At 37.3% G+C, this 26,118-nt stretch overlaps 1 protein-coding gene across 6 annotated transcripts in view; it reads left to right on the top strand.

The window, feature by feature from the left end:
- JAKMIP1 (janus kinase and microtubule interacting protein 1) overlaps positions 1-26,118 on the top strand; it is a 156,920-nt gene that overhangs the window by 60,337 nt on the left and 70,465 nt on the right. For 5 of the 6 annotated variants that reach the window (XM_032685012.1, XM_032685013.1, XM_032685017.1 and 2 more), the window contains 2 exons: positions 11,198-11,472; positions 23,199-23,693. In XM_032685012.1, coding sequence (XP_032540903.1) covers positions 11,344-11,472; positions 23,199-23,693 — 624 coding nt within the window. In that variant the 5' untranslated portion in view covers positions 11,198-11,343. Of the gene's footprint in view, positions 1-7,718; positions 7,860-11,197; positions 11,473-23,198; positions 23,694-26,118 lie in introns of all 6 variants that reach the window. The other variant, XM_032685014.1, reaches the window with a different exon arrangement.

Below are 26,118 nucleotides of genomic sequence, written 5' to 3' on the forward strand. Positions count from 1 at the left end.
TAAATTGGATATTAGGAAATATTTCTTCGTTGAAAGGGTTCAGGCATTGAAACAGGCTGCTCAGGGAAGTGGTGGAATCACCATTCCTGGGAATGTTCAAGAAAAATGTGGATGTGGCACTTGGGGACATGGCTTAGTGGTGATCATGGCAATGTTGGGTTAATGGTTGGACTTAAAAGTCCTGTTTGACTTTAGCAATTTATTATATGATTACAGTGCCCTGCCTTGGGACCAGTAGTGGTTTATGCTCCAGGATGAATCCTCTCTATTTACATCTTAGAAAAGGGGGATAAGAGGAGCTGACAACTAAGGTTTGTTAAAGAGTGTGGCAGACTAGTGAGTCTGAGAGGGATTCCTATGTAGACACAATGATGGGGTTTGGTCCTTCCTCTGAAGTCAGGACCATCAGGGATGTAAATATGTGTATAGTCCTGAAGATGACCAAGATGGAAAGTGTTGAGGAGTGGAGGGGATAAGAGATGATTAAATTATTTGCATAGTAAAAAAGTTTAGATTTGTTTAGTTGGCAACTCCTGAACAGAGTGCTGTGCAGGCTTGATAAGCACCTTTGCACAACAAGCCTGTGCACTACTTGCTCTGAAAAACCAGAGTCAAAGTTTGGGGGGGGGGGGAATCTGGTTGCCTTATGTGAAATTTAACTTTATATTAAGTAATGCAAAGGGGAACCAGGTGAGGGAATATACGATGATGTAAATGACAAGTCTCTGATCTGTGGCAAAGGCATTTCTATTGCTTCATTGAGGAGCTTGCATTTCTGTATTGAGGAAATACTGTATTGCCTTCTGGTTGTTTCGGACAAGAGGTGGAAAGAGATGCAAAAGGATTAAAGTACTTTAGTATGCTTCAGAGAGTTAACCTGGTATTGTTTTGCCTTTGGGATCAGTTGCGCTTTATTCCATCTGTTCAACTGCAGTGGTTTAATATTTCTGTGCTTTTCGGGAAACTGTGGGAAGCTGACTTCCCATCTTTCTCAGGTAAAACAACTTGTGTTAAACTGCTTGCAATAATGCAGTTGTAACAATTTCCTGCACAAGCATAATTTTATATTTCCCCTGCCTTACATTTAATGATGTAAGAAGATTATGAATGTTTGGGGTTTTTTTCAAGTTAATAAAATCAATGGGAGGGTGGAGCAGGGAAAAGGATTGTGGAAAGTATTTTCCAAGTATGCTGGATGTTATTACAACCCAAGAAAAAAAAAAAGAGATTTTGTAGTAGGAGAGGGAGAGTACTTGGGCATTTCAATTAACTTGCAGCAACCAATGCAAGATTTAAAAGTGCACAGTGAAAGGAAACACATAACCTAGCTATTTACTAGTAAAGACCTGCATATCTCAAAGGAAACATATAGTAGTTTCTTATCCTTAATTCCTTGCAAAATTTGGAAGTGTTAGTGAAGATTTTTGTAACTTGATGTTTCTAGATTTCTACTGCTAAAAAAATAATAAGTAGTATATGTTTGTAGAATAACCATTTGAATTGATATTCTTGGGGAGGGAAATGAACATGTTTACACTTAAGAGCTCTGAGTTTTCACATTGTTCTTTGAAACAGGCATAATTTCAATATTTCCCCTTTCTGGTACAAGGGCAGAGTATGCGGGTAACAACTAAGTCTTGATTTACATGTAACTTTAAACTTTCATCTCACCCTTACATTTTTCTTCTTCCTTTTCTGTTATACACTCCTTTTTCTTTCCTTTCTTCTATATTTGAGAACTGGTGGTTGTGGGGAAAGAGCAGACAAAGAGAGGATTGGACTCTCACTTAAGTTAGTGATAAAAAGTGGGCTGTGTCACTGACAAGATTAGTTCTCTTTCTTCCTGTATTAGAGCCTTCTTAAGCAGACTCCATTCTGGTAGTCATTCCCCAGTGTATATGCCATCCACCACCCACCCCACCTCTTCTTTTTTTTTTTCCCCTGCTTTGGAAACAAATAGTTAAAATTTTGGTAGTATAGCTTTGTTATGTAAGAGGAGAAAAACTGTGGTGTTAGTGCCATACCTTAAAGCAGAATCTTATTCACAGTTTCATCTAAAGTTTAGGGAGATGGTGTGTGATGTAGAAAGAATAGTTCTTTTGGCAATACCTATTTCCATATTTTTCCACTGAGTCTTCATTCAGACTAAGTGTGCCTGTAAAATCACTGCCAGCACCCTAACTTTTGCCTCTTCCCTCTGCCACCTCTTTTAGGGGATGAAGTGGGAAGAGGAACAGAACTAAACACTAAGCTCAATTCATAGCAGAAATTACACGAATATGAGCATATTTTTACACAATTGGGTGCAAAGTTAGGATTGCTACTGTGTCCAATTTACATGATAATGCAACTTGAATAAAGATTTTTTTCCATGGTCAGAGATGATTTACAGAACCATTTAGACCTTGCAGAGAACAGCCACCTTTGCAGCCACCATGGGAAGAAGGAGGTTGTGTTCATAAGCAACGAAGCATAAACATCTTTCATTTGAGCACTGGGACTTCTGTAAGCTTTAGGTGACATGTCTTGGCCTCACCTTGTGTAAAACACTGTACCATCTTTATGGTCTGCCCTCTGAAGCAGTATAATGAAATGAAATCTTGATTTCTTAATGAAGGAAAAGATATTATATAGGTGAAGAGAGATAAGTATGTTTTCTTGAGGCTGAACAATAAGTTACCTTTTAATTCCCCTAAATGTCCAAAACAACCTGACTATGACAGCATTCAGCAATTTAGGATACACTGCTAGCAGTACTGTGCCCTCATAAATTGCATAATCCCCTTAAGTTGCATGAGCAACTTGCATTCTAGAGAGCTCCAAGTTGCATGTGCAAGTTACTTCTGTTCTGTCCAACACTCTTTCAAATTCAGGAAGCTTTATTTCTGTATATATATGCAGGTATATATATATATATATATTTGTGTGTGGATTAATTTAATTTCTTTACTTCAGAATACTTTTGGACAGTCTAATCTGGCAGCAGGCAGTCTCACAGTCTATAGTGGTGTGTCACAGAGTAATTCTAGGGGTTTATATTTATATCTAGTTGCCTGTTTCTCTCTTTTTAAGCTGAACTATAACTGAAGGTGTCATTGTTTTTTAACATTCTGAGGGACGCTATCCCTAAAATTATGATGTGATACATGTATCTGGATAAATGTATTTTCTGCAAGTCTTCATGTCCACCACATTCAACTCTAAGCATCTTCAGAAAGCACATTCCTACTTCTAGTGGCCAGTTTGCCAACACTTTTGCCAACAAGTCTGGAATGGTTTGAATCAAATTTGCTGGCAGTTATCAGAAGGGTATTTTATTGGTAGTCTTCTCACGGTGGTGAAGCATTTTCTGTTTGTGAACATGGGAAGATTGTTACACAAAGGAAGCCTTTAGATCACAGTTTCTCTTCTGTGCTTTTCTTATGCTTTGTCATGCTTGTCTCTGTCCTGTTTAACCAGGGAGAGAAACGAAAGTTTGTCTCCAGGCTCTTGCTGTGTTAATATCTAGCTGTGCTTTTTACTGCCTGTTGTTTTAAGCTGCTGCACTCCTCCCTTTCAGAATTTAGAGTTGAGAGAGCAAAGAGGCTACTGTCTGGCTGAAATACGGAGTTTAAATATTTTATTCCAGGTGATGCAGTTCTATCAGCCAGAATGAATTAAACTCTTCACTGCAATGAACATTCGCTCAAATTACAGCCCTCAAAATACCAGTGTTAGCTGGCTGATTATCAGAGCACTGTTGTGAGAAAGTTAACAGATCTGAGGGATTTGCAGCTTTGTGGAACACTAAATTTGGTGATTCCTGGCAAAAGCAGTTGCAAACTCTTTCTAGTTCTCATAAGCTTAATTTCTCATAACCAAAATCCGTCAAGCCTTAGCCCATGTGTTGCCCATAAACTAGTGATAATTATTGTTATCATCCAGCTAGATTTGAAACTAGATTTAAATGTGGGGTGTCTTACTTTAAGAACATTGAAGTTGAGCAGAAGTCCTTGATACAGTAATCAAACATAAGGTTGAGGTCCTAAATTCCTGAACACAGGTAGATACTTTTTGGGGATTCTGTGACTCTTCAAAATTTAAGCAACAGTTCAGGAATTAAGGAACTTGGCTTTAAAAGTGGAGCACAATGGGAACTTTGGAAAAAATAAAGCATGTTGTTTTACCAGTCTTCCTGTATTACTGGAATAGGCTGGTATCTTCATTTTGGCTAAGAGTTCTGATTTTAATGAGATGTGTCGAAGTTGAGCCGCCCCTTGGTAGGTGAAGAAGTTTTGTCATTAACCTGCTCAGCATTATAACTTCCTTTATGGTGCTGACTGATGTGTTCATGCTGCTCTGCACACAGCTGTGTGATTCTTCTGCGCTGGAGCAATAAGGTGGGAATGTGAGCTGTCTGGCAGAGTGTGAGGTAGCTTGCGGGTTTAATGAAGGTAGAGAATAGCACATAATAATTATTGAAGTCAGAGATAGTGCAATGAAATCATGCCACCTCTATTTGCCTTATCGCTCAGCTGGTAACTAATACATCCAGATACACCTTTTCTCATCCTTTCGCCTACCTGACCTCTTAAGTCTATCCTATTGATTTACAAAATAATAAATATTCAAGATGGAATAAAGTGTTAGACAACCCCAGGTTTTCTGTCATTGAATTTCACCTCTCTCTTATCAAATTGGGAATCTGAACCTCTCCCCACAAGCCTGTCAGTTGTCTTGCACATTTTCTACACAGCTGTCCTCCCTGAATTTTTCATTTTTCTAGTTTTAGGTTTCAACTATTCTCGCCCTTTACAATAAAAATAATAATAATGATAATAATGGGTTTAAAAAAACATCCAAAGAAAGCTTCCTGCAAAAATCAGGTGAATAGCTAAACAAAAGTGGTCCAGTATAATTCAAAATCCTAAATCTGGCATAATGGTTAATCTGTGGGTTGTCAGTGACAGTCAATAAAGATATTAGAATCTGTCTCTCTAGTTGCCGTTTATCTAGGTCTAACTTAGAAATGCTAAAACTCCACATTTTTGTTCTTGAATATTATGCTTTAAATGGAGTGCTGCTCCTCAGTGAAAGCCCAGGGATCTCCCTGCATCACATCCAGGGCACAATCAGAAGAGCTGGAGGCTGGGCACACATTGTGCTGGACAGCAGGCGTCTTGTCAGGTGTCCTGCCTGTACTCGAAAGAAAAGAATTGGCACAGAGATCAGAGAAACAGCTCTGCCCACAGCTGCCTCTCTGCAGTTGCAGTGAACCCAGCACCCTAAAGCTCTCTTGCCACGTAACAGAGCTGAGTTTTGAAGGTTGTGGAGGGAAGGCATTGTTTTATCATTTTTATTTACATTTGAACTTCACCTTTTTGTGCTAGTGTCTTTTTAATTTTATATATGTCACAGGACTGCTGTTCATAGCATTTTGTCTTTTAATATGGTTAGTGGAGCGATTTTAATGATTTAATGAATCCTCAAAACAGTTCTGTAAGTGAAATTGGGTAAATATTAATAAAGAATATATATTCATTGAAGATAATGAATACTTTTATTTACTTTAAAGTCAGGGCATCAAGCTCATAAATTTCTGAGAAGTGATCCAGGTTAAGTTTTCAGTAACTACTAGTGTATTGAAGTGTTGTGTAGTGCAGAATGGAGGTGCAGGATTCCTTGCCTTCCTCCTGCCTTGTCCTCTTCAGCTTAGACATTCCCTTTTACTTGTGAAAATTCCTTGTAAATGAAGAACTAGATTTGTTTGGTTTTTTTTTTTTGTAGGATGCTTATGTCTTCCACTAGAATGAAGCCATTAATGTACTGGATGCTATCCAGTGTTATGCAGTAGTACCAATCAAAAACAATAATTCAGTGTTATGTGGTTGTTAGTAGTAGGTACAAATATAGTTGAGTGTGTGCATAGGGTCTAAATGAGTTTGATATCAGCAGGATTGCATTACTGTGAGCTCTTTTGGGAAAAAAACAATGCAAAAATGCTTAGAGTTTCTTAGTGATTGCTTTCCATAGAGTATGGCCCTATAGGTGTATTGTTATTGATGCAAAAATGACTCAGGACTGTAGGCTGTGAATCTGCAAAAAGGAATGGGGAGCTGTCAGATAACAATAAAGATGTTTTTGGTTTTATCTGCCAAAAAATCACAAGTGATACTTACAGAAGTGTTTCACAGTAAGGAAACTCTGTATTTCCCTAAGTGGGATAGGATTTAAAATAACCTTCAAAGGTTCTACTGTTACAGAAATAGATCTATCTCTGTAGGTAGCTAACAAATGGGTATTTAAAATGTGACTAATCTACAATATACTTAGAAAATTATTCTTATAATTTGTATTCACATTTTTTTGGTTGGGAAGAGTATTATTTTACAATCCTGTAGAGGTGCTTTTGCTTTTATCAATTCAGTCATGTTTTATTACATAGAACTGAGAATTGAAGCAGTAAATGTAGGTCATCTGAACCTTGTGAGAAATGTGCCTTGGGCATCAGCAGCTCTGAACGTTGTCTTTCCTATACAGTCACTGCTTGATTATCACTGTTTTTTGAAACTATAGTATCAGTGAAACTGGCAGTTACTTCTGAAGTTAACATTGTACCTGTGTCCACTGCATTTACTATTGTCGGGTTCTAGGATTATAAAATCTGTTTTAAATTTCTTGAATATTCAGAGTTGTGCTATACTAAGAATGTACTTAAATGTCATATTCACAAAGTAAGAGTTATAGGTAGCCTATAGTATGCTCTGCAGTATTATAAGAGAAAGGTTGAAGTAAAATGGAAAACCCACTATTTATGAGGAAGTGAAATGTCTAGATGAAGAAGCTTTTTATTTCTCTCCAGTACCTGAGTTATGGCTTGGTGTTTCAGCTGAGATGACTCATTCACAACTTCACCTTCCAAAAATTATGTTGCAGCTGAATAATGTTGTTCAGATCTGAATTAAGACTGGAATGCTGAATTTTGGTTGACATAATATAGTAAATTTTTCTTCTTATCATATTATCTTATCCCTATTTATTACTTGATTTTATAGGTGTACTTTTCCTGTTGATTACTGTTTGTTACTGAAAAACTCACTCTCTACAGATATAACCCTTCCTTTATTTTTGTGTATTCAGTACAGAATCATGCTTAAAGACTTGCATTTCTTTAAATGGAATTATGTTTCACTAGAAAATATTAGGCTCTCTCTTTTCTTCTCTGATTTTTCATGCTACACTTCCACATTTCTGCAGTAATTAATTTTTCTTTTTTTTTTTTTGCTATTAGGTTTTATTGATATTTGACATCTAGAAGGACCATAGCACTTCATTACTTAGTTTGAGGGTTTTTTTGATAAAACCAGGGAAGAGATTGAAGTAATGATAAAAAAATCCTTTAAATCTCTTAAGCAAATAGAAGAGAAATTGGAAGTTAGGAATGGAACATTGTTCAGATGATTAGTTTTCTAGGTACATTAAGAATTTGGATTTCCCCAAACATCCAGCAAAAATCATGTTAAATATTTTGATCTTTTAGACACCAATCCCCCAAACTATTGAACAGTTGATTCGAATCCATTCGAGTTTATTTCTTTTGTTGTTAATGTTTTTCTTTAATTACCAATGCTCCTATACCTATCAAGTAAAATGAGAAACTTGATACATTCCAGAGACCACTGTCAATATGACTTGTGATTGAGAATCCATTACTCTTCCTATCCTTTTTTTTTAGTCAGATATAAAATACATTCAAATGATCCTAAGGTTTGCAAGAAGTGTGTAGAACTCACAGTGCAGGAAGTGGCTATTTTTGTTCACAAGTGATTGTGGGACTGGATCATAGTGGCGTCATGAGTCTGCCTCTCAATTGACATATGGTGAGTTAATAAATAGGTTGTTGGTTGCAGCTTCTACGTCAGTAAAATAAAATTTTGTCAGAGTAGAATATTTTTCCTTCTATTTTTCTCCCTGTGTTTACAAGCTGCCTGGTAGGGTTTTTTTTATCCTAACCTTTATCCAAACATTAAGTGTGGGCACTCAACTAGCAGGGAATGTATGCACTCAGTGGTTCTAACCCTTTCATTTGGGAATGGAGATCCACCCTCTTCTGCTGTAGCCCTGGTGTGTCTGGGGTATGTGCCTCTCTGTGTATATAGAGAGGCTTCGCGTTGCCGTAGTTCCTACTTTTGAAATAGGTAGGGCTGGAAGATGTATCTAGGGAAGATTAAAAAGGGAGAAACTTTTCTATGCCCACCAATGCAACTTGATGGTGATGGTGGTGGGAGTTTCTTGTTTGTTTTTTTTTTATTATTTGGGGGTTTTTGTTTGTTTATTTTGTTGGTGTTTTGTTTTTCGTGGGTGTTTTTTGTTCCTTCTTTTTGTTTTGTTTTGTAGTTTTGGGGGCTTGTTATGCTTAGTTAGGTTTGGAGGTGAAGGGTTTGATCTCCTCCCGCCCTTTCATGCCATAAGAGAAGCGGGTGATTTTCTTCAGGTTCTGTGTCTATGTTTTTATTTTACTTGAAAGATACAATTTTCAACTGTTGTGAGTTATAGGAAAAACACTGAGAACAATGCTTTGAGAATTTTTTAAATTCTAAAGAGTACTTCAAAGTGTAGTGCTGAAATGTTTATTTTTAAGGCTAATTTAAATGTTAAATGTAATTTGAACTGCTTTAAATAATGCGTATTATATTTAGACCTGCACATTTTCAAAAGCAGACAACGGTATGATCCTGGTACCTGATTGTAAGACATTATTTATTAAGGGCTCTGAGTGATGATGACTCTGATAGAATATAAACTCTGCAGACATTGAGAGTTATGCCTGACCAGGACTTCAGTGACAGGCCATCTTCTCCTGTACATAATTATAAGTTTAAATGTTCATATTGAATTACTTAGTATATTCATAATATGCTTGAGAACATGGTATGGTCAGGAGAGGTTGTTATTACTGAGCAAAATATATATATGTGGCAATTTCAAAATGCTCCACATTTGAAATCTCTTTTTCTGTTCTCTGGATGTTGTGTATATCCACACAGAGCAGTTACTTCACTTTCCTCATTTTACTGATGGAGAAGCAAACACTTAAATGTATTTTCCAAACTGTAATTGGAAAGGGGATTGGGGGGATCTGATGAGGTTAAAAATCATGCAACCAGGTCAGTGAGGTATGGTTTTGGTTTCCTTAACTAAATTAATAATCTACTGAATTAAATAATATATAATTTGACTACATCAGGAATTTTGTGTAAAGATTTCAGGATTAATTCCTTAACAGAATCTGAATACCCCAGATAGCCTTTGAGATAAGGAACAAGTCATTTCCCTTTGCACCATTGTAAATACTGTGGAATTATTATAGGTTGGATTTGCATATCTATGTTATTTTAGATTTTCTTTACAAATAGTCCAGGGAAATAACACAAACAACTGATTTTTAATCTAATTTTTTCATACAGTTAAGGATTTTGGATGAAATATGCTGGTTTAATAGTACTTAGCTTTAGCCTTTACCATCATAGAAACTCCATAGATTAGTAGCATGAAATTTCTTTATTAAGAACAACATTTCCTCACATTTCTTCTACTCACTGAAGAGTTCCTTGTTTTAAGTTAGTGTAAGAATATTGCTGATTTATTTTTCTTGAATAAACTATTATGTGTAAAATCACAATAGCACCGGTGTTTATTTGTTTAGTAAGGTAGGTCTGATACATAAATAAAGTTAAAATGCATTTCTGTTTCCTGTTTTTTCATAAATTATTAAAAATGCTAAATATAAAGAATATAAGGAACAGATTAAATTTTATTGAATAGGACAAACTGATAGATTATTATATTTCAAAGGAAATACATCTGATATTACAGAGCACAACTACTTCACTCAAATTACTTTAGCAAATAATTGGTAAAATTGGTCTTTTTTCAGTAGCTTTCTAGGAAGGAAAGAACTTGACGGGAATATTGTAAAACAGATTGAGACTTTTTGTCCTGAGTTCTATTCACTTTTCATATGATTTGACTTGTCATTTTGGGCAAGATATTTAACTCACCACCTGTTTGCCAGTCCTTGAATAGGAGAATAAAACTTAATGTGTTTTTTTTGTCTGTACACAACCCTTTAGAAAGCATGTGCTAAGGAATGCATGGGATTTTCATTCTAATACAATTTCTGAAATAACTTCCAGGCAGAAGTAGATTGGAAAGAGCAACTTATTATTTGAAGGCAATTTGATAACAATTTTTTTTGAAATATAATACTCCAGGAATGTCGTTCAGTATTAAAGTAGGAAGCCTTCTGCTTTGTCGACAATTTAATGATGAAATTATGTGGATATTTAGAATGAGCAGAGGACGTGGGTTTGGAAACTAATTCAGCATTGATAGCATTTATTCCTCAGTTTGTTCTTGTAGAGCACCAGGTTATTCTTAGATGAGAGCAGAGAGGAAAAAAAGTCACAGATTAAGCTTCTATAACTACTTATGAAGCAAACTAATCATGGGATTTCCTAATTATTGGAATTAGGGTTCTTTGTCTGCTATTGATATTCTCCTTGAATATTACATAAAGCTGATTTAAATAATTGAATACTTTTTAAGCTTAGAGCATGCTGGGAAATTAAAATGAAGTTAAATACTTTTGGATCTTGATTATAGCTTTTCAAACAGTATCAGCCCTGAACATAAGCAGTTTACATATATGATATTTTAAGAAATATTTCTAAAATTATTTTCCCAATTTGTGATACCTTTTTCATAGATGCTGATGCTGTGAGACTTGCATAATACAGTTATGCATTATAACTGATACAAAAGGGTGAGAAATGCTCTCTTCTTACTACTGGAAACAAACTATTCCCACTGAAACACTAACCTCAGTTAACTTATGGGTTTTTATGTGCCTCTTGGGAGTCCTGAGCGTGGTTCTAGTCAGACGTTGAATAAGATATGATTTTTGTTTATATACTGTATTTATCATAAATGTAAAGAATTTTATTTCTGTGGACATTAGAATACAGTGAATTGGGTTTAGAGACAGTGAAAGATTGTGTAACTTCTTATCTGTTTCTTTCAAACTCTAGTGCACTATGCGGTATAGTATATAATACAAGGAAGTTCAGCGTGCTTTAAAACCTGAATATTAAGTCTGATGTTTAATTCTGCTCAGTGCTGTAGCCTAATTCTGTTCCCACTACTTTATTTCTTCCAGGACATGAGAGACTGCTCCCGTGATGGCAGAGGTTTGTGGGAAAGATTTTGTTGAACACTACACGACTCTTAAATGCTAAAAGCAGAAGGCACTAGCTGGTAGCTCAGTGTGGAGCAAAAATTTTATTTTAAACTTCAAAAATAATTATGTCAAAGAAAAGTCGTGCCAAGGGAGAGAAGCCCGAGATGGAGATTGAAGCCCTGCAAGCTGCTAATGAGGAGCTACGAACTAAATTAACCAACATCCAGATAGAATTTCAACAAGAAAAAAGCAAGGTATTTGTCTATCTATATTTTCTGATCATTCTTCTTAACAGTAGCACTGTTAGAAACCAGCAGAGTTTCATACTAAATAAAATGCATTAACCTTGAAAGAAAAACTTGACAAAGTAGTGAAATCAGAAGAATCACTGATAAACTGAAATTGGTGCCAACTCTTCTAAATGGCATGCAAAAGGAAGTAAATATCCCCAAACATCCAGTCACTGAAATTTGCAGTCACAATATAAATGGCACTAGCTTACTATGACTTAAAGGTAAGGGAGTTTTGTCATTTATCTTAGCACTGAAAAACTGTATGTTGTAAAAAGAAAAATCTTTTGTCTTCAAAATCAAACATCAGCACCTTATTCAAAATGCATCACTATGGAAATTATTTGTGTAGGAGTCCTGATTTGCTTTGCTGAGGTTATGATGCATCTGATTGCTAATGAAACAGATCCATCAATATTTATCTGTCCAGCACATGTTCAACAGGTATTTTGGTAATCAAGAGAACACCTAGAAGAAATTATTAATTCATGAAGTACATATATATTTATAAAGATTAGTATTTACTTTTATATATCTCTGTAGACAGTTGAAAATATGGACAAGGCAGTAAGCTTATTTCTATTCTATTAGTTTTTTAGTCTCAATGAGTGCATTTGACTTTGCACAAGACAGTTCTGGAGATTAATCCATGTGCAAATGGATTTATCTGTGTTTGTTTGGTGATACTGTAGTTGCAAGTGTCCAAAGACTTACCAGTGGAAAAAGTATGCACTGAAAATGTGTCCACTTCATATAACATAGCTTTGTTCTAGCCTTGCTTTTTTTATATGTGTAAAATGTGAAACATTTGAATAACAATATTTCTGTATGTTCCAGTTTCTTTAATAGCCTTATGTGTTACTCAATTTTGAATGGTCTTATTTTTCATATTTTAATTTACAAAGCAAACCAAAAAATGTCTGAAAATGCAATCTTCAGAATTTATTTCTTTCAGAGGAAAAAGAAATAATAAAGCTTTAATTTTTGTTTGATGCAATAGTATATATCAGCCAACTAAATCTGTGTTGCCTTGGAAATTTTTCTTCTTTCCAGGCTAAAGCAAAAAGTTATATCTCTTATGCATCAGGAGTACTGATGAGTGAACAGAAATGACAGGGGTTTTTCTATTGGCTTCCTCATCCGACTTGTCCTGCTCTTTTTTGATATAATGAGAATAAATTTTAAAATAAGTGGCACAAACTACTTGTGCTTCTTAAAATCACGCACCATGGAATTTACTAGTGGCTGTTACCCTCTATAGTTTTCTGGGTGACAAATCGTGTTATTTCACTGTCATTTTTAGCATCTCATTGTTACTATTTGGAGACTTGTTAGCTGATGGTAGATTACATTCACATTAGTAAATTCTTCTTTTTAGTTCTTTTTTCTTATTTCCTATTTTGTTCTGTATGACTTTTGATATACAGATGTGAATTTTATTATAATTTTTTAAATTGTATTAAAAAGAGCACATGATTATAAAGTTATCTTATACCTTGAACAGAAGAATGAATTAATTTTGAGTCCTTAAAGTACTTGGATTCTAAAAAAATCCACAAAAATATTACATGAATGCTAGGAAGAGTTTAGCCCTGATACACTTCCAGATTTGATGCTTTACCTGTAACAGCATCACGTTTAACTTTGATTCAACTAAGAATGAGGTGTAATTACAAAACCATAACAGCTGCAGGAATGTTTTCTATAACTAGTCTGTTTACTTACCTGTATTCAATGCAGTAAGATTTGCTTCAGTTTGGTTACTTGTTCATCTTTCTGCAGCTTGAGAATGTCATATTTTCTAGTATATTGAGGTTGTTATCAGAGATACATCTGTGTATTGTGCACACACATCTGCAGAGAAATGAGAGAGCTCACATATGTAATCTGTAGGTGGATATGAAAGAGGAAATTACAACTAGTAATTGCATTGCAGTCTGCAGTAGATTCCGTGATATGTTGGAGTGCATTTCTGGGAGGATGCAAGCGAGGATGGAGATCTTCAACCTCTTTCCCACATCTTTGCTGTGGTGCTTGCTCTAAATCATTTAAGTAGATTTGAACCATGCAGTTTATTTCCCAACCTACTCTCAGTCTGTGCAGCATTTATACAGGATGCCATGACTGACAAGATGAGTAAATCAAAGCCATTAGGGATTTTTCTGGTTTAGACTGTAGTTTAAAAATGAGGAACAAAACCAACAGAAATTATGTCTTGGTATCAGAAAAGTAAAAACACTGTACTTAGAGAATTCTAAATAAATTAGATAGCTTTACTGGCACAGGAGTAAGAGAGAAGTATTGAAGCTGCTAAACAGGCAGCACTGAGGCCCATGGGACATAAACTGTGTCAGGAAAGGTAACAAACTCTTTTGGGGCAAATTAATTTAATTTATTTTTCCTAAACTATTTTGTCCCTCATGCATATGCCTATATTAATGTTTTATCTGAGAAGGAACATTCTAATTGATGAGAGATGTCACAAATGGAAATTAGTCTTACCATACTTCTGCCTGCAAAATACTGCTTTCTCTGAAATAAAATTTTACACCAGAGACATCCAAAACTTCGTGCATATTTTCCAAATTCATTTTGTTTCACTGTTTGTTGATCCATTTATAAAAATTTCTTCTCTAAAGTTGTTTTCCTGCATGCTTATGCAATACCTGATCCAAAACTGATAGGTTTGCAGGTCTTTGAAAGCGCATCATCGTAGGTCTTGCTTGGTGATGTTTTGGGCATCAGACATATGAGTAGCTGGGTTCATTTATGAATGGGTGAAGAAAAAGCTGTGGCCCTGCTTTAGTTCCTATGTACTTCCTCTTGTTTTGGGAACACTTGTTTGATAGCTTTGGGCAGCCTGTTGACAGATAGCATGTCCTCCTGGACTGTAGGTTTGCTGCCATCTATGGAGACGCTGGAGAAGGAAATGCATGAACTGAACAGGGGTTCACATACTGCCCTTGCTTGGCTACTGAAAAAACTTGGTTGAAAGACAACCAAAATTTGGGTATTGAGTAACCAAGAGAGTTGACCAAAGCACAAAAATTATGCTTATTTCAACATAAGTGGAGGCAGGACTTGCTCTGACTGAATCTTAAAGTCTGGTACAGTGAGCACAAGGAGCTGCAGTGAGTGAGCATGGTCTTGGCAGTCAGCTCAGTGGTTTTTTTAAATGCTTGTACCAAGATACATGAATATTTGGGAAAAAGTATTACAAAGTACCTATTCCTACCGAGATAGTTAGCATAAATTAGAAGGTAGTTTTCTGATACTCCAAGTAATACTCTGTTCTTGACAGCAAGGTGTTGTAGTGTTTGCTGTCACTATTACTCCATCTTCACTCAGTTTAGTTATTGTTTTTAAATATCCATTTGCTGCTTGTGACTGTACCTTTATACTTGAGATCACAACATCTGGAAATTAGGATAAATGAGATATTTCAACTCAGTTGCCACTATATCACCTCACAATTGCCTAGATTGTTTTCATAAACCTCATGCTTTTCCCAGATTTCTTTGGGGGTTTTGAGCTTTGATGTTGGATGTTGAATCTGTTGTAGGTAGAAAAAAAATCTGTTTTCAATGTGGGAAATTTAAAAAAAAAAAGAGAGCATGCCATACAATCAAGACAGTTTTATTTACTGGGGATTACAAAAGTAATATGGAAAAGAGTTACGGGCAGTAAGGATGGAAAAACTCTAAATACAGCTGTTGATTTGAGTATCCAGACATTCTGAACATATGTATGTATAAATTGTTATTTCCATAAGCTATGTATGGATTAAGAAAGGAGCCAGTTAACTTGCTGAACTATAAGCACTGTACTGAATAGCAAGGAGAAACTATGGTATTATGTTTGGGAGTGAAATATGGCAACCTTCTTGGAGCAGGGAAATGGGTGAAGTGTTGGTGAATCAAGTCACTACTGAGTGGGATTCAGAGGAGGTGCATCCCTTTGGGTAGGTTGTTTCCTGACAGCGGTTGAAGGGCATTTGAATTCAGCTGTTCTCTACACTTGATATATAAATGTAAATTCTGAATACTTTAAAAAAAATCACTAAAACAGGAGAATTTTGGACATCTGAAAAACATTGGACAGTAAGTAACAAAGTTATTAGGAATAGATGTAGCAGCATTACTTCAACCAGAATTTGAAATAATTAAATGAGTGAATATGCTAGCCATGATAGTGCAATTTCTAACCCAGGTAAAACAGATAGTCAAGAGAAGTCAGACATTACTAAACAGATGTTAAGCAATGATTATCACTAGTTCAGCTGGAATTTTGTTAGAAGAAGTTGACAGAAAACACAGTGGAAGAGATCCTAAAAGATTTTGATGGTGCAATTCTACTCACAACTGTAGTAGAACCTTTAAAATTAATGTATCTTATCAGATTATGAGTGTTCTGGTTTTAGTTGAGATAGATTTAATTTTCTTCATGGTAGCTTGTATGGAGCTATGTTTTGGATTTGTGCTGAACAGTGCTGATGACACAGTAATGTTTTAGTTATTGCTGAGCAGAGCTTACACAGAGGGCTTTTCTGCTTCTCACCCCTCTCCACCAGAGAGGAAGCTGGGGATGGTGTTTTCATTTGCATCACTGGTCTTTTTTGGGCTTTATTTTCCTCTCTATTTTTTTCTCTTACAATGTTTTTATTATATTTTGTATCTAGTATTAGTTTTTTCTCTCTAATTCTTTAACTGTTCTTACCTCAAACCACTTTCGTCCTTCCAAATCTCCCTCACCCCACCAGAGTGGGGCAGAGCAAGAGAGCAGCTGTGTGCTGCTCAGTTGCTGTTGGGGTTAAACCACATAACTGAACGGTGAGTACAAATTCATTAAAACAATGTCTGATATGGTGGAGTCGTGTCTGACTGGGCATTGCCTAGACCATCTTGCTCTGGTTGACCCTGCTTTGACCAGGGCTGTACTAGATGACCTCTGGAGATTCTCTGCAACCTCAGCTGTTCTATGACTCTATATTCCTAAATCCAGGCACAAGCTATCTAAGTACAGTTCAATTAATTTTTAAAAAGCTAGTTTAGATGCATGAATATTTTTAAATGGAAGACCAGTAAACATGTACCTTTTTTTCCTTTCCCTTGAAGCTTGCAAGTATTTGAAAGGTAAATCTCTTTAGTGTAATTTAAATAGCAGAGGGTCCTAAGACATCATGGATGATTTTTCCTCCTAGCATGTCATTTTCATTGTGCTGGATAATCTGTGTATTTCTTCTTGAAATCCATGAGGAACAAACCAGTGGGATTGAAGATAGGTAGGCAAATAGAGAACTTTGTCAGGAAACACAAACAAACCCAAACTCAACCAATCAGAAAACTTCAAGATTTTGTTCTCAGTTGTTGAAGAAGCTAAGAATCTAGGCTGAACTCTGCAAATCATGACAAATGTCTTGTATCTTGGGTTGTTATTACAAATATGTTGCTGTCCCCCCTCAATATTTGTCTGTTGTGTTGATAAAAATGGGACTGGTGTTATATCTACCTTTTTCATAGTTAAATCTTTTGTTACTCACATCACAGAAGTCTTACCTAAGTGACTAATTTTAATGGCATGATCCAGTGCAGGCTTAAATTGTAATAAAAAGGCTGTTAGCTGAACACTAGATTACACTAGAAGTGTGCTTGAACAGGAGTTTACACGTTTTAGAAAAGGCAGAGCATGCAGGCTTTTGTTCTTTTTGAAAGAAAGTTGCTCTTGCATATGTTTTTTTAAAATAAACAGTAGCATCTTTGCGTGTCGGCCTCACCCCTAATAACTTGCCTTTGTGACGGTTGGCAATAAATTGCCTACCATAATGTGAGTTCACAGAATCACAGAACTGTCAGTGTTAAAAGAAACTTCTGGAGATCATCCAGTCCATCCTCCTGCCAAAGCAGGGTCACCTAGAGCAGGTTACACAGGAACATGTCCAGGTGGGTTTTGAATGTCTTCAGAGAGGGAGACTCCACAGCCTCCCTTGGGAACCTGTTTCAGAGCTCTGCCACCCTCAATGTAAATAAAGAAGTTCTTCCTCATATTGAGGCAGTACATCTTGTGTTTTAGTTTATGGCCACTCATCCTAGTTTATGTTCCTCATCCTATCACTGAATATCACTGAAAAGAGTCTGTCACCATCCTCTTAACAGCCGTCTTTGACATATTTGTATGTATTGATGAGATCCCCTCTCTTCTCTAGACTAAACAGGCCCAGCTCCCATGGTCTCTCCTCATAAAAGAGATGCTCCAGTCCTTCAGCCATCTTTGTGGCTCCTTGCTGGGCCCTCTCCAGTCACTCCTTGTTTTTCTTGAACTGTGGAGGCCAGAACTGAGCACAATACTCAGATGTGGCCTCATGACAGCCACCTCCCTCGATCTGCTGGCCACACTCGTCCTTATGCACTCTGGGATACCATTGATCCTCCAGGCCACTAGGGTGCACTGCCAGCTCATAGTCACCTTGTCATCCACCCAGACTCCCAAGTCCTTCTTTCAGAGCTGCTCTCCAGTGAGTCAGACCCCAACCTGTAGCAGTACTTGGGGTTATTCCTCCTCAGGTGCAGGACCCTACACTCGCCCTTGTTGAACCTCATTAGATTTCTCTCCACCGAACTCTCCAACCTGTCAAGGTCCATCTGAATGGCAGCACAGCCTTCAGGTGTATCAACCGCCCCCCACAGTTTTGTATCATCAGCAAACTTACTGAGGGTACATTCTATCACTTTGTCCAGGTCATTGACAAGTAAGTTCAATAAGATTCAACCCATCCTCCTTATCCCTGGAGAATGAACTGACTACAGGCCTCCAATTGGATTCTAATCTGCTGATTATGACCCTCTGAGCTCTGCAATTCAGTGAGTTCTTGGTCCACCTCACTGTCCTTTCATCTAACCCACATTTCCTGAGCTTACCCAGAAGGATGTTATGAAAGACAGTGTCACAAGCCTTGCTGAAGTCAAGGTAGACAACATTCACTACTCTCCCCTGGTCGACCCACCCTGCCAGACCATCACAGAGGGCTATCACATTGGTCAAGCATGATCTTCCCTTGGTGAATCCATGCTACCACTACTTCCAATGACCTTCTTTTCTTTTACACACAAGTTTGCAGTTCCTGCCAAAAAGCGGTGTGGAGAGTGTTCCTCATGTGATTGACTATTGTGCCACAAATAAAAAAAAATTGCATTTAAATCCATGAGAAAAAAAATGAGGTAATCTTATCCATTTTTATTGAGGAAATGGTTCAGTAGCACTCAGAAACACATATGATTTAATAGAGTATTGCCTTTTAGAAATGCATAATTTTAAAATTATGCCATTGACTCCAGTCTTATAGCTGAACTGTTATTTTTCTGTCTCAAGTTCACAAAGCACCTTGTCATAGAAAACAATACCACATGCAAATATCCTATGAAAATATAATCATATTGTTTTAAAGAAAATCCTGCTTTCAGGCACTTTTCAGACATAAGAAAGAAGAAGCAATGATGTTTAACACTATTTTTTGAAGAAGTTAGCTACTGCTATGGCAACAGCATTGTATCAATGTGCACTAATTATTAAAGACTTAATTTAGAAAGGTAGAAAATAGCTGGTTTATTGGTGCCATGATATCCTACCTAACTTTGTTTCCTTACTGACTTAATTTCTTGGGTAGAATACTTTTCTTCATTAAAAAAAAAAATGCCGGAAATTAAAAAAAAGAGAAATTGCTTTAAAGTTTAAGTTCATTTTGAAACTGAAACTTAGGCATATGGGAAAATGCCACACTACTATTTTCATTCAGTCAGCTGCTCTAGAAGCCAGACGTACAGAACTGCATAGTGTGCAGGAGAGAGGGATGGAGGAAAACGGTAAGGACAGCTTATGGCTTTCAGGGAGGATTTAACAGACAGATTTAACTTTCCATCTTCTCTGATAAGAAGCAGTAACAAGAAAAGACTTTTTAAAGACCTTCAGAATAAGGATGCATCTTTTTTTTCTGGGTCGTGAGGTGTGATAAGCATTTAAGATGCTGAGTAAAAATCTAAGATTTTTAGAAGGATTCCAATTCTTGTTTAAATTGCTCTTGCTGAAACTTTTAGGTAAAATTAGTAGTGATATATGATAATACTCTCTTACTCTGAATGGTTTATTATGTGTTCTCACAGACAGCAATAATGCATATAGATATTGCCTTCATTCAGTGAATGACAAGAAAAATGGAGCAAATATGTCATTTTGTGTAACTCAGTGCTCCTCCAAATTTTCAAAATACATTTCTCATATATTAAAAATGCTTTTAAGAAGTTACACCCATGAATGTGTTGTATTGAAAACTGCCTTTCAGTTGCATGCTTTATGTACAGTATGACTAATTTAAAGTTACTGTAGTTCTGGAGGTATATTAAACATGTTTATATATGCCATTTCCCCATGTTGTCATTAGTAGGTTTCATGGCTGTTTCATTTCAATTTTCTTTGCTCATCAGTAAGGCAATATGTAAATAATGAGTGTTGTTTCATTTGCAAATTTATTTATAAGCTCATCCACTTCTGATGGTAAATAGGTGAGTAAGTGACTTAGCTTTGTTATAGCATCATGGAATAGTTTGGCTTGGAAGGGACCTTTAAAGATCATCTATTCTAACCTCCTTGCCAGGGATTCTCCTATGGAACTGGGTACCCTAATGCAAGCACTGAAAATCAGTGCTATCCACTGTAGGCTTGGAACCAGAAGAAATAACACATGGATACATTGTGTAGATAATTTCCAATAGCCAGATGCCAGACTTACCATTTTGGGACACCACCCCCCCCACACCTCTATCTCTCTTAATAAAGATATGTTATCAGAATCATCTTGTTACATAGAGTAACAATATCTGTACAATAAAATCTGCTCTGACAATATCTGTTTCAGAGCTGTTACCTTTTCCACAGATGTAATTATAGTGTTCTTCCAGCTCGTGTTTAGTCCACGCTGCATCTAGGCTACTTTCATAAAAATGTAGATACCTTTCCTTCTGCTCCTGCTCCAGTCTATTTCCTTTTTTTGGTTTATATATAAATATATGTATGTGTATGTGTGTATTTATGTATATTTTTTTTTAATCAAGGGTAAGTTTGAGTTGGTTAATTCTCAAAGTTACTGTTCAAAATAACACCTTCTGCACAGGGAAAGTCTGCTGTCTCTGCTGTCTGAAGACTTCAGGTCAAGTTGTGGTGGGTTGATCCTGGCTGGGCACCAGACACCTACCAAAGCTGCTCTATGCCTGCTCTCCTCATCTGGGCAGGGGAGAGAAAATAGAATGAAAGGCTCATGGGTTGAGATAAGGACAGTGAGAGATTACTAACTAGGCAAAAGAAACTTGACTTGGAGAAGATTAATTTCATTTATTTCCAAAAAATAACAGAGTAAGGTAGTGAGAGCTGAAACTAAATATAAATCTAAATCATCTTCCCCCCACCCCTTCCTTCTTTCTGGGCTCAGCTTTAGTCACAAACTCTTTACCTTCTCCCAGCCAGTAGTGCAGGGGGACAAGGAATGGAGGCTGTGGTCATTTGTCGCACAATGTCTGCCACTCCTTCCTCCTCAGGTGAGGACTGCTCGCACTCTTTCCCTGCTCCAGCATGGAGTCCCTCTCATGGGAGACAGTCCTCCATGAACTTCTCCTAGGTGAGTCCTTCCCAGGGGCTGTAGTTCTTCACGAACTGTTCCAGCATGGTCCCTCCCATAGGGAGGGGAGTGATCTCATGGGACACAAGTCCTGCCAACAAACCTGCTCTAGTGTGGGCTCCTCTCTCCGTGGGTCCCCAGGTCCTGCCAGGAGCCTGCTCCAGCATGGGCTTTCCATGAGGTCTCAGCCTGCTCCCTATCCTCCAGGGGATTGCAGGTTGATCTCTGTGGGCATCCACAGGCTTCAGGGACACAGCTGACTCACCATGATCTGCACCGTGGGCTACTGGGGAATCTTGGCTCCGATGCCTGGAGCACCTCCTCCCCCTCCTTTGGCCTGACCTCTGTGTCTGCAGAGCTGTGCCTCTCACATATTCTCTCTTCTCTCTCCAGCTGCAGTTACACAGGTTTTTTTTCCTCTTAACTGTGTTATTCTAGAGGTCCTGCCACTGTTGCTGATTGGCTTGGCCTTGGCCAGCAGGTCCATCTTGGAGCCAGATGGTGTTGGCTCTCTCAAAATGGGAGAAAGGTCTGGCAACTCCTCACAGAGGCCACCTCTGCAGCCCTGTAGCCTACCAAAACCTTACCACATAAATCCAATACGTTAGTTCAGACTCTGGAAATTCTGCAGTCGGTGTTGTGCGTTTGAAGAGTAACATGTTGAACTCATTTTATGGTCACTCTTACTCTAAGTAGTAATCTTGGATTCACTGAATATGTTTTATCTGAGATTTTTGAGTTAAAATGTCCCATTTTTCCTAAAGCAAGCCCACAAAAGTACCTGTTTAGCTCTCTATAGAAAACGCAGGTTTCTGGCCGTTTGGTTTTTAATAAACCCTTTGCTTTTGTTTTAGCTGTGTAATCCAGAACCATGCAAAATATTATTTGTTTTAATTAAACTTTCACAGTAAATGATCATCTGAATATTAATAGAAATCTGCCATGCTTTCTGCAATATCTGAGGAAAGTTGCAATTTTCCTTAGTTTAATGTAAATTAAATGAATGACATGACTACAGATCCCACCTTTGTGTAGCATAGGTACAAGCAGATGTGACATTGACTGACATCCTGCTGCTCAGTAGCTTCTTTTTCCCTGAATCACTATTTGGTATGTATGTTTGTATTGCTACTCAAGGTTAAAACACAAGTCTTTGAAACCTCTACCTCTGACTTTGCTTTTGAGAAATACACCTATGGAACCCACGTTTCGGCAGTCACTGTGACAGGGATGGTACTATGCCTGATGAAATACATTATAGCCTTTCTGGTATACTGCAATAGACCAGCGAGCTTCTTTTATTTAGTTTTTTTTCTTCTAATTTAATATCCCACTTGGAAGGAGTATTGCTTTCCAGGCAGCCTTCTGAGCATCATTTTATAATGAGGTTTCATCACAGTGGGTATTATTATATGAGGCTTTAAGATTTTTCTCCTACTCCCTCCCCAGCCCTTAGAGTCACTGGCCTATATTTTTTGAAATATCTGGGGACATGAGTAGTCTCAGTTTTGGAGTGAGGTTTGAGGTCCATTGAATAGACTTGATTTTTCAGAAGACCAATTCTTTTTGCTTATCTAATAATTGACTTTCCCATTAAAAAAGCTAAGAAATTAAGAAATACAAAATAAAAGTATTTCCAGCATAAACACAAACTCTTTTCTCCGTGTTTCATCCATTTTCCATTTACTTACAGAGTGCAATAGAGGGGTTATGGGTGAGAGTAGTCTGAGGTGGTTGATGCAGGAAATAAGAAGATAACTAGATTGTATGTTGCTCAGTTTTGTTTTATTCCTAAAACTGTGAGAACTCATTGCCAATTGCACATACCCCTAGCATATTCCTGAACATGCACATGGCCTTTTCCCAGTCCTGGTTCTCTAGCTATTTATGGGATAGAGAGGTGTAAGATGTGCAGTCTTTGTTTTTGAATATTGAGGATAGGTTTTTAATAACCTTTCAGAAAAAGCTTCCTTGGTGACTTTTAAAAGAGTGGTAGTGCTAGTTAATAAGTATTTTTTTGTTGTTCCAGGTGGGAAAACTGAGAGAAAAAATCCAAGAGGTTAAACAAGAAAGGGAGCAGGAGCAGCACAAGCACACTGCTTATGTTTCTGAGCTGAAAGCCAAGCTCCACGAGGAGAAAATGAAAGAACTTCAGAGTGTCAGAGAGCTACTGATCCGGCAGCACGAGCAGGAGGTGGCAAGAATGGTGAAAATCAAAGATGGTGAAATTCAGCGTTTGCAGTCAACAGTCAATGTCCTGCGGGACGGGGCGGCTGACAAAGTGAAGACGGCGCTGCTGAGCGAAGCAAAGGAGGAGGCTCGCAAGGCGTTCGACGGTGAACGAATGAAGTTGCAACAAGAGATCTTGGAGCTGAAATCTGGCAAAAAGCAGCTTGAAGAAGCTTTGAACAACATTATGCAGGCGGATAAAATGAAGGCTGCGGACCTGCGCACGGCTTATCAGTCCCACCAGGATGAGATCCATAGAATAAAGCGGGAATGTGAGAGAGAGATCCGCAGGCTGGTAAGTTCATGAAGGAATGCTGTTTATTTCAGTTTATAGCAGGTATATTGCTGTATGTGCCCATAAATACCAAAGCAGTCTTTGGCAGTAACATCTTTTATCAGTGCTGATTGCTACAATGGACCACCATTTCCACTTCTTTTTCCTCCTTACAGCAGAGATGAACCTTGGCTCTGTGGCTTACCCAACCCAGTCCAAAGCTTTATGTCCCACCAAATGGAAATGAGCCAACCAATTCTTTCCAGGATGAATTTTCTCAACAGATTAAAGAGATAGACTTTCCCTTTCCTACTTGCTCAACTGTACTCCCAGTGACCCTAACAAGTCAGGCATTGCTCATTTGACAATGCAAGAACACCTCTGTGAGATGGCAAAACTAACTCCTCATAGAGCTTTTATATTTAAATTGGAGGAACTAATTGCGCCAAAACAAGGCAGTGTCTTTACTTCTTCTGCATCTTTATCCAGGTCATTCAATTTTAATAATTGTTGCCCTTTTTTAAGTTTCAAATTTTCTGTGTTTTTTCTGTAGCAGCAGAAAAGTTAGGCCTAGGACAGCAGGCTTTTTTTCGCGCTTCATAAACCCTAGGACTTCAGCACAGATGGCAGACTATGCTGTTTGTATAACATGGAAAACCAGGCAACATTTCCTGACAGTGGGTGCCCCAAATATTTCAAATTATTCAGCTTTGTACAATGTAAAGAATCTAAGATGTGCTGTACACAGTAGTGCATTTAGGGATGTCCTAATCAAATGATACTTCTGTTTGGTACCGTGATATTTTCCATATGTATGTGTATATCTAATCATTAATCTGCACAAACTAGCAGTACAATAGCTATGCAAATAAAATCTAAAATTATAATAAGCATAATATTTATCTTATGTCAAGAAATACAGATTTTAAATAGAATGAAACATAAGTTTCCCTAAGAAAATGTCTTGTCTGTTTGCATTTGCACAGATATGACCTCTTATTTCTTGTATTCCTTAGGAAAAATTATGGTGAGGGCAAGATACAAACATGTAATATCAGTTTAATGGTGGTGATTTTCTGTCTGAGACAATGAAAGCTTTTAATGCAATTAATATTTATGCTTTAAATGAAGTAGATGTTGATCAAGTCTCAGGGGTATTATTTCCTTCATTAATTAAAGACCACTGCAAAGACTGACAATGTGCAGTTTCTGCAAACATAGTTTCTTTCATATTTTCTTCTGTATTATAATGTAGAATTTTAAAATCATGACTATGGAGTACAGGCAATTTTAAAAAGTGTTAATGAGGAGAGAAAGTTGGTACATTCTGGTATGTGTTTTTCTGAAGAAAATTTTCTAAATGAATTTAACCTTCTCAAAGAGGGCACATAGGGGTGCACCCCAAATTCTATCATGCCAAGTTGCCCCAGTAAACACACCTTTGCCATGCCTTTGAGTGCTATTTTAAAGGAAACACCTAATTCTTCTTCTTCAAGAGTAGAAGCTTTCAGACTTTGCAGTGTAAGGGTGATGAAGAAGGGCACTCTGTTTTCTGTGTGGAATGAAAAAATCCTGTCAAGTCATTCAGAATTTTAATTGGAGCCTTGCAGGGCCTCTGTTTTTCAGTACATCTAAAAAGGTGAATATGTTGGAGTAGTGTGTAGAATACTGTGGTTTCCTATTCCCAGCACCAGAGGAAGCCTGACATTGGTCCCATGGGCTTTCATGGGAAATATTCGTATTTTCCTTCAGGAGTCTGGTGCTGCCTTGCAGCGCCTCAACTCCTTTCATATAATGAATTTCAATTTTTGCATTAAATTGTATGATTTTTTTTTTTTTTTGAGGAGTGTTTCTTCTAGGAATTCATAGCAATTTAGGCAGTTGTTATTGCATAGGGCAGTCTTTAAATCTAGGGCGAGGTAAAAAAACTGCAGGATTCCTGGATGCTACTCAGTTCCTTTGAGAGAGCAAGTGGGATTATAGAATCTGATCATCAGGATATTTCCCTCTCTGCTTTCCCTTCCATTTTAATTAGTTCGAGGGATGCTTGCCTTCAATTTCAATTTAACCCTGTCAGGTCTGGATTTGGGTTTCTCAGTTGGTTCCTACCCTAGCGGGATGAAATGGCAAGGATGTGACAGTCAGTGTTATTAATATTAGCACAGTTCTGTAACTGAGCTTCAATTAATGTGCTCTTTGGTATGTCTGTAGTGTTTTATGGCACTATTAAGAAACCAGCATCTTTGGGATTAACAGCCTAAATGGGCTGGTCATACTGTAATTCAAATTCAAATAGAGTAATTCAGGATGCAATCTGATTGTCTTGTCAGACTTGGCTGCTTTATTTTGCATTTCAGATCACAAGTTACTCTTGCAAATATATTTCTTATAGATAAAGCAGCTGGAAAAAAAAAAATCAGTGTTTTTGCCATTAATTGTAATACCC

Source organism: Chiroxiphia lanceolata, chromosome 4, assembly GCF_009829145.1.
Source record: "Chiroxiphia lanceolata isolate bChiLan1 chromosome 4, bChiLan1.pri, whole genome shotgun sequence".
In the NCBI taxonomy this organism is placed as follows: domain Eukaryota; kingdom Metazoa; phylum Chordata; class Aves; order Passeriformes; family Pipridae; genus Chiroxiphia; species Chiroxiphia lanceolata.